This window comes from Malus sylvestris, chromosome 12 (genome assembly GCF_916048215.2).
Source record: "Malus sylvestris chromosome 12, drMalSylv7.2, whole genome shotgun sequence".
Classification (NCBI taxonomy): Eukaryota; Viridiplantae; Streptophyta; class Magnoliopsida; order Rosales; family Rosaceae; genus Malus; species Malus sylvestris.
The window spans coordinates 28,044,194-28,053,238 of NC_062271.1; the positions used below are offsets into that span (position 1 = coordinate 28,044,194).

General features: G+C 36.5%; 2 protein-coding genes across 2 annotated transcripts; both read right to left on the reverse strand.

Annotated features, from left to right (window-relative positions):
* Positions 1 to 333: 333 nt before the first annotated feature.
* Positions 334 to 3,071, reverse strand: LOC126592329 (uncharacterized). The gene is made up of 5 exons (XM_050258028.1): positions 2,632 to 3,071; positions 2,345 to 2,535; positions 1,687 to 2,236; positions 1,194 to 1,590; positions 334 to 1,089 (listed from the first exon to the last, which is right to left on the reverse strand). The coding sequence occupies exons 1-5, from the start codon at positions 3,069 to 3,071 to the stop codon at positions 334 to 336; spliced, it is 2,334 nt and encodes a 777-aa protein (XP_050113985.1).
* A 794-nt stretch (positions 3,072 to 3,865) lies between these two features.
* On the reverse strand, positions 3,866 to 7,195 carry LOC126594487 (probable apyrase 6). The gene is made up of 6 exons (XM_050260828.1): positions 7,040 to 7,195; positions 6,666 to 6,778; positions 6,143 to 6,250; positions 5,968 to 6,022; positions 5,659 to 5,755; positions 3,866 to 4,036 (listed from the first exon to the last, which is right to left on the reverse strand). The coding sequence occupies exons 1-5, from the start codon at positions 7,167 to 7,169 to the stop codon at positions 5,730 to 5,732; spliced, it is 432 nt and encodes a 143-aa protein (XP_050116785.1). The 5' UTR covers positions 7,170 to 7,195; the 3' UTR covers positions 3,866 to 4,036; positions 5,659 to 5,729.
* Positions 7,196 to 9,045: the final 1,850 nt, after the last annotated feature.

The following is a 9,045-nucleotide window of genomic DNA, read 5'->3' on the forward strand; positions in this document are numbered from 1 at the left end:
TTTATTTTACATAAACCCCACGATAATATATTTTTCTAACAAAAACTCACAATAATTTTTTTTTTACATATATATCATTAAATTTCTTAAGTGTTATAAGTACAAAATAAATAAATTAAAATCAACTTAGTAAATATATATACCATTGAACTTGATGGGAAACGCATTGTACGAAACTAATTTCAACTATCCAACCGTCAAACTTGTTTGTATATGCTTCAAGATCGCAGACGCCAAAAATTGCAAAAAACAAACATTCAGAGATTATGTAACGGGACAAAACTTTTTTACGGTTATAAACGAAAAAGCACGATTTTTCTTTACAAGTTTATATTAATCATCATCCGAACTACAATAATAATTCTCGCTATCCTCATTACTATCATTTCCGGATTCCCATTCGTCTTCATCTTCGTTTGCCTCTTCTGGTGCATTGTATTGAGGTAGATCACCAAGGTCAATTGATATTTCGAATTCAGGAAATCCAACTACGTCAAACGGTTCTTGGACAATATTAGTATCCCGGAGTGTTTCTTCACCAATTTCTATCGAAGATGATAACTGTTGGTCAGCGACGTTATTGTAATTGTCATCATGATCTTGTTCTGGAATATCATATAGCCCTCTTCGATCAATCTTTTGAACAACTTTCCAACCATTGCCAGCTTTAGGGTCGTCTAGATAGAATATTTGTTTCGCCATTGTTGCCAAAATGTATGGGTCTTCATCGTACCAATGTCTCATAGTGTTTACTGATAGTAAACCATGGTCTCGCTTAACACTCGTTCGGTTATGTGGGTTTGTATCAAACCAAAGACACTTAAACAGTATCACTTGACACCTGTCTTTGTAAAGCAATTGTACTACACTAGTTAGTTTGCCATAAAAATCAATGTCTTCACTGTCACCCGCACCCGGGACATGGACACCACTATTTTGAGTAGACAACTTGTCATCACGTGTTGCCCCCAAGAACTTGATCCTGTTGACATGACAACCTGAGAACAATTCAACGTGAAGCGGTCCTCTCGCCAAGTTATATAATTCTCCATCGTAAGATGGTGAATTCAATTCCTTCAATTTGTTCATCTAATATAACATATACAAAAAGTTAACTTGTTAGTATAACCAAATTTAAAGACGGGCATGAACAAGTTGGAAAATATGCTCAATTCAAACCACATACAACTTACATGTGCGTGAAACCACGAAGGAAACAAGTCACGGTGCTTCTTGGCATATAAATGTGAAGGATGTTCCCGCTTCATCAATTGTTCATGCTCTTCAAGGTATGGCAAAGCCTCGTCACAATTGTTGAGTATGAACCAATGCGCTACCTCCATGTCCTTTTTGGTAAACAATTCGTCTTTTACATGATCGCCGAATGGTCGCGCAATTTGGGCAAAAACAGACAGTTTCTCTTTTCTGACACCACCGTCATTATTGCTTTGAGAACGATTGAAAGCTATCTCAACATCTTCAAGATACATTGCACAAAAAGTAAGTGACTCATATGCGACCCATGCCTCCACAAGTGATCCTTCGGGCTTTTCCTTGTTTCGAACAGACTTTTTCAACTCACCAAGATATCTGCACAAATAAAAGGTATGCTACAAATTATTCAAAGCGTTCGTTGATCATGAATATGTTATATATATATATATATATAGACGCTTAATTAAGTACTTTTCTATTGGATACATCCATCGACAGTTCACTGGTCCGGCAAGCAATGCCTCATCTGGCAAGTGAATCATCACGTGAATCATACTTGTAAAAAAAGCTGGGGGCAATATCTGTTCGAACTTGCATAAGATGTTCACAATGTCGTCCTGCAATTGTTTAACATCTGACTTCCGCAAACACCTTGCAGTCAACTGCGAAAAAAATCTCGACAACAACACGATTGGTTTCACCACATCAAGAGGCAATAAGTGTCGAATACCAACTGGAAGAAGGCGTTGGAGTATCACATGACAGTCATGACTCTTCATGTTTTGAAATTTGCACCCATTCACGTTCACACAACGCGAGATATTGGAAGCATACCCATCTGGAAACTTTACAGAAGAAATAAAGTTGAAAAACTCTTTCTTCCCATTCGGCTTAACTGTAAAAAAAGGATGGCCTTTCTTCAACGTACCACCGACATTCTTCATCCACAAAGATGACCTAACGCCCATTCGTTCCAAATCGAGGCGAGCTTCGATCGTGTCTTTTGGGTTTCTTTCAATGTCTAGAATTGTCCCGACCAAAGTGTCAAACACATTTTTCTCAATATGCATAACATCGAGGTTGTGTCTCAATTTTAACTTTGACCAGTATGGAAGCTCAAATAACATACTTTTGTGCGTCCAGTTCAGATGTGTAGTTGGTCTGGGGTTACTGACCCCTTTGCCGAAATGACCAAATTCCAAACGGTTTAACTGATCCAAAATCTCATCTCCGGACCATTCTCTTGGTCTTAGCCGAGTCTCTTTTGTGCCGTCGAAGGCTTTATCGTTCTGACGCCACTCGTTGTCCCAAGGGAGCCATCTACGATGACCAAGATAACAAACTTTTCTTGCATGCCAAGATGATGTTACGTTCTCCTTTCATATTGGACATGCCAAATAACCCTTAGTCATCCACCCAGAAACCATTGCATATGCAGGAAAATTGTTTATTGTCCACATCACTGCCGCTCGCATGGTGAACATCTGCCCAGTATATTTATCGTATGTACGAACACCGTTTTCCCATAAATCTTTTAGCTCATCAACCAACGGCCGCAAATAAACATCAATGGACTTTCCTGGATCTTCGTTAATTAATAGAGTCAACATCATGTATTCTTTTTTCATGCACTTCCAAGGTGGCAAATTATAAGGAAACATGACGACCGGCCAAGTGCTGTGCTTTAGGTTTAACACCCCGAACGGATTAAATCCATCGGTGGCAAGTCCCAATCTGACGTTGCGCGGGTCAGCTGCAAAATCAGGGTACATCCGATCGAATTCTTTCCATGCCTCTCCATCTGCAGGATGCCTCATAACATCGTCATTTACCTGTCCTTCTTTTTGCCATCTCATGTCGGTTGCGGTATGCATTGACATGTACAATCGTTGCAGTCTAGGCTTCAATGGAAGATAGCACATTACTTTTTGTGGAATCTTGGTGTTTCTATTCTGTGATGTCATTTTAAACCTCGGCTCATTGCAGACAGGGCATTTATCCAACGCTTTGTTCTCCTTATAGAACAATATACAATTATTTACACATGCGTGAATTTTTTCATACCCCAATCTGAGACCCTTCAACACTTTTTAGGCACTTTTATGATCTTCAGGTAAACAATTCTCCTTTGGAAGCATCCTCTTGATAACTCCCAAAAAGTAATCAAAACACTTGTTTGATAAACGAAACTTGATCTTGCCATGCATCAACTCCACAATTGCTGTGAGCACTGAAAAGTTCTCGCAACCCGGATATAATTCTTGCTTGGCATTTTTCAATAGTTTTTCGTAGTTTTTGAATGCCTCACTGTCCATGGTTGGACGGCCGTCATCTCCCCCTTCTCCCCCTTCCTGATTGGTGTTGCTCGAGGCGTATGGATAAACGTCATTTAGAATATTCATAACTTGTTCATTAGGATTCACATTAGATTCAACAGTTTCCACTCGTGTCACGTATGAAGACGAAGCTTGGTCTAATCGTTCTCCATGATGATACCAAGTAGTATAGGTCTCCAACATCCCATTTCTTACTAAATGAAATCGAATATTCTCGAATGTCTCCCAAGTTGAGTTGTTACACCTCCTACATGGACATCGGATATGAGTTGAACCTAGGTTGTGTCTAGTTGCGAATTCAATGAACGCATGTATTCCATCCAAGTACTCAACAACACATCTATTATGATTATGTATCCATTGTTTGTCCATTTTGTCTGCAATCCGAATAAAAGTACAAGAATTACAACAACGTCTACAACAGAATCCTTATAAATGTGTTACCAAGGAATAACCCTTCGTGCTTCCCCACGCTCGAGAAGTAACTGCAAAATCCACCGTGAACCAGTGAGAAAAAGTTGTATAGATCTTTAAGAGATGCAACTGCTGCAACTAATAATATCTAGAAAAGTTTTGCATCCAGCGATCATATAAAATTGGAATGAATAGGTATATAGGTAATTGGAGATATAACTAATTAAACTATATGAAATTGGATGCCATTGAAAATCTACACCGTTGCTGGCATTCATTCATTTTATTCAAAACTTGGAATTAAGTACAATTGAAGCAAATTATGAGACATATTAGGACATGAAAACTATTGTCTTGTCACCTTATTCCTCCGGTCAGGGCCCTATCCCATTCAAGAATGCACAGTTATGTGCCGTAATTTACGATTCCAATGGATTAAATTTCGACGTGGGCTAATATCGGCAGCATCTCCTTACAGTTCTTCAAGTGCACGTCGTAGATACATAATATCCACCGTGTACTCAAAGAACATTAGGAAATGTTACCAAAATTTCCACTATCGAAACCTAATCCGTGGACCGCAAACTACAACACATAACTAGGGCATTCCCAAACTGTCCAAAAAATGGGACAATTCAAGAATTAATTGGACCGCAGTCATGCTTTTGCATCCATGCACGAAATCCAACTAATTCTCAAACAGGAAACTAAGCTTTTCCTGAGAAAAGGGTACGAAGTTAAGTAGTATTAACTTCGTACAACACAAAACAATTTTGTAGGTGATGTACAAAAATATGTGCATACAAATAAACTAAATCACAATAATTACTAAAACTAAATAAAATAGATAAAATTAATAAAAATTAATTTAGTGAAGAAAATAAAGTGATTTATGTACACTGTGACATCTCAAATGTAGTTAAATTTCTCTTAGACTTCATTTTAATATAAAGTGATTTATGCACCCTTTATTTCACTTTACGCATCTATCTCTTAATTTAGTCCTTAGTTCTCCTTAGTTCTCCTTAGTTCTCCTTTATTAGTTCTCCTCTTATATGAGATACAATAGCCATGCCTCTGTCATCACCAATCAGAGTAAATAATGACAGTGAAAAAGTTAATTACAAAAGGCAGTAACAAGTGAAAAGAAACAAACTAATACCATAAGAACAAACAGAACCAATTACAAAGTCCTAACAAATTGTTTCCTAGTTTAATTTTTGTTAAGAGTTTTTAACCGGTTTTATCTGTGCAGATATTCCTAATTTGATGATCAACTGCAAGAGGGAAGTAAAAAACAGATGTGCTCAGTGGCTGTTGAATGATTAAAGAGTAAGACGAATATCTGCAATCGTTTGAAAAACGGCTTGGATAAGAAACAGATTAGTCTTAAACATGTACTTACTATTTTCCTAACAGTAAAGGTTTTGCACGATTCTAATCTCAAATTGTGAAGATTGGATAATAGTGTGAGTTATAGGATACAATGGTCGACAAACAATGTTTATCCCCTGATTCTTTATGGTTTCAATTGATTCCTTGTATCCACTCAATTCGAATTCATAAAACTAATGTTTTTGGTCTTTCTATTAATTCAACGTTATTGTAATATATCCAAATCCTTTCTTTTAAATCATTCCATCCACATAAGCTCGAATCCATGGAAAACATTAATATCCTTCATTAAGTATACCTTATCAGGGTTTAGTAGAACTTTGATGCCAGGAACACCTTTCTCCAAACCATTTTTGACCTGATCAGCTCTTACCTTGAATGACTTGCATTGCTTGCTAGAGAAAAGAGCCAAATCAGTCAATAAGGATAATAAAAGAACTGCAAGTACACAAAGATCTTGCTATTGCAGGGGGAATGGGGAAGGAAAACTTACACAATAAAAACCAAGGACTAAACGCTTAAGAAACGTACCCTTTTTCAAAGAATCATAACTCAAGGTTCATGGCATTCATATAATCAGTGAAGAAAGCAAAGCTTGTATCTTTACCTGAGTCGAAGTCTCCTGAAACAATACCCTCTTTCAATGAATCATACGCAACATTCTGCAAAACCAAATTACTTCTAAACTTCAAACCATAAAGTAATGCCTTAAGGAAAATTAAAGTTTCAAGCTTCCATTTGGCTGGCAACTTTAAACAGAGTTAATAGAGCTAAATAAATACCTGGCCGAAATGAAGAAAGCTGTGATTGTAGAGATTGTAAGTGACATTTCCAAATTTAACAGCACGAGAGAACTCGGGAGGCACCGGCTCACTTGAAACAAATGTCACCTAAAATAAAATTGCACTGAACATTATCAGACAACCAAAAATTAAAAACTTCAAATTGCTAACTGCTTGAACCATGCACAACTCTCCCAACTCTTTTCTCTGTTATTTTTTTCAGTAAGTTAGAAAAAACACCTCAAGAGTTTAACTAGAGTTAAAAAACAACTCAGCTAGCCACTTTTCGTTTTCTAACTAATTCTTACTTGCGAAATTCCTTTGTTGTTATTCACCCATTCATCGTCAGCCGGATTTTCCTCTAAAAGCATTGTACTTGAAGCATTTTTCTCTAAAATGTACTATTATCAAGGACTATTAAGTGAAAAGACCTAAACTTTTTAGTGCTTGTGGATGAAGAGATACCTAATCATATTTCCCAATACAACACCAATTCCCGAATAACAGATAGAAGTCACCTAACCTGAGCAGAAGCTCCACCAAGTTCAATTATCCCAGTTGTCTGCATTGGATCACCACCCAGAGTCCCAAGTGCGTGGTTTGCAACAACCCAAGCATATAATCCTTCATCAGATCCTACATCAACCAGAATTTTCAGCAATACGAATTTGAAGACTAACTCCGAAAGTAAAAATCTACGAACTTGAAGTTAACATAAAACTAACTAAGAACATCATTGCAAACAATCTTATAAAAAAAGAAGAAAAGTTTGCGGACTGCACAAGACTTTAACTAATGTGGGATTTGGGGAGAGCAAGACATACAAAATAATAACACTGTTTCTAATGATTACAGATTTAGGCATTATGGCTATTCCTAGTAATTCAAACTTCAAACCTGATCTGGTAGACGGTTTTGAAGAGAGAGATGGGCGATGGAGGTAGCTGCTGCAACTGGGTATGCAGTTTCTGCCTCCCAAACTGATCAAATGAAAAGAAAAAAAAGTTGGTGACTTTGCGCGACGCATGCCCACCTACGTCGCGCAAAGGTGGGAAAAAGCGGTAAATTCTTAGGGTTTGGCGCCAAAAGTTTGCGTGACGAAGGACTACGTCGCGCAAAGCCGTTTTGCGCGACGTACGTACACCTACGTCGGGAAAACGGCTTTGCGCGACGTAGTTTTATGCATCGCGTAAGTTTTCGTCGCGCAAACATGTTTTTGTACTAGTAGTCACACATTCTTCTTGCTAGTACAAGAATGAGAATAGTAAAGGGTTAAAATTTGAAAACAAAATTGGCTTTGAAAGTCCTAGTTTAAAGTCCAAGTCATGGTCTGTAATTTAAAAGAAAGCACGTTTCAAGTACCCAAAAGTTGTGTACGTACGTTAAAGAATGGATAAGGCTTGCGTTCCACCTATGAGGAATGAACATATTCTACAAATTTTATATTGTCATCGTTCGGTTTCATAATCTTTATTTGAAGATCATCAAAACAAAAACAATTATTTGAATCTGAGATCGTTTAGTCATTTAAATATATGAACCCAATCGACAGTGTAGACACTAAGTAAAAGATTTATAACGAACTATTTTTATTGATACATTTGGATGACTAAGCAGTCTTCAATTGGAATAGTTTTTTGTATATATGATATTCAAATTAAGATTAAGAAATTAATAACTGATACTACAAAAATACTTTATTTATAAAAAAAAAAAAATAATCCTTGAGTTGAAAAGTAAGATAATGTACACAACAGTTCGATCGATCTCATCTTAATTTGAAATGATCAATCCTTGAGTTACCCTTGAGTTTTCCAGCAAAAGAAAATGTTTTATGTATTCGGAAACAAAGAGTCATTTATTTGCATGTTTATATTATGTCTGTCCAACTGTTGAAGGGCCTAACTTTTGAAGTTGAATATGGACGATTAGCTACAGAGACTTATTCAAACTATAGAAAACTATTTGACACCACAAAAAAGTAGAAATTTATGACCAGAATTCTTTACGTAAGTACATAATTGATAAAGATGAAGAATTTAATCTTGATCTTTTACTTCTTGTTAGAGTTTTAATGTTGAATCCGTGAACCCAGTGGTTTTGTGAAATTGTTTTTCCACGCAAATTAAGAAGGCATCGAAATAGCTAGGTTCTCAAATTGGCTATTTCGCTCCTAAAGATTGTGAAAGGATACCATTGGGGTGGCTTCTTCTTGGTAGTACAAGAAATTGATTAGCTGTTTCAAAAAACTGGTTTTTTATTAGCTTACATCTATTTATTTTGATTTAATATTTTTTTACAATTCAAAAACACAAAATTTTGACCCCCCCTCTAATTTTTCTAATTTTTTTCTTTATTTGAATTTTTGGGACTTATATTGAATTTTAATGTGTCTCACAACCTGAAGGGATTGGGAGGGAGGGTCATTTCATTTTTGGATATAGAACGAATAGGTTCAGGAGATGAGAGAATTAAGGATACGCACCAGAAAGACTATCCAATGCATAATGATGTGCCAAAAAATAGAACATTTTTGTTACCCAACCAACCTTTAGGAGAAGCAAATGCGACACGTAGACTAATAGTAAAATTAAAGAAGTAGCATTTAATGCAAAAATAGCCAATAGGAAAGCAATAGTCATGTTTCTAATCCTCCAATCTACCAACAAAAGAATTATACCATTTGATCCCTTTATCAACCAAAAAATTGTACACCTTATGTACTACTTTGGGTAACCCTCTCAACAACTAAGAGATCCATTCGCTGAACAAGGCGACTAGTTGAAGTACGGATCCTCCCAATATTGGGAGTATCCGTACTTCAATTGAGCTGATGACAAATCATTTCACCATTTTAGTTGGAACTTTAGGTGGTTCTCAAAAAAAGATAGCGAAAAAAATTA

Bases quoted from the DNA above. Each gene is read 5' to 3' on its own strand.
- LOC126594487 (XM_050260828.1), bottom strand. From the start codon at position 7,169: ATGCGTCGCGCAAAGTCACCAACTTTTTTTTCTTTTCATTTGATCAGT. The intron at 6,779-7,039 runs GTTTGAAGTTTG...TGGTTGATGTAG, and splicing joins AAAACCGTCTACCAGATCAG to GATCTGATGAAGGATTATAT. The intron at 6,251-6,665 runs GTTAGGTGACTT...ATTTTATTTTAG, and splicing joins TTGGTGGAGCTTCTGCTCAG to GTGACATTTGTTTCAAGTGA.
- LOC126592329 (XM_050258028.1), bottom strand. From the start codon at position 3,071: ATGAGATGGCAAAAAGAAGGACAGGTAAATGACGATGTTATGAGGCAT. The intron at 2,536-2,631 runs GTGGATGACTAA...TGGTCATCGTAG, and splicing joins GCATATGCAATGGTTTCTGG to ATGGCTCCCTTGGGACAACG. The intron at 2,237-2,344 runs GTATGTTATTTG...GGACAATTCTAG, and splicing joins TCTGAACTGGACGCACAAAA to ACATTGAAAGAAACCCAAAA.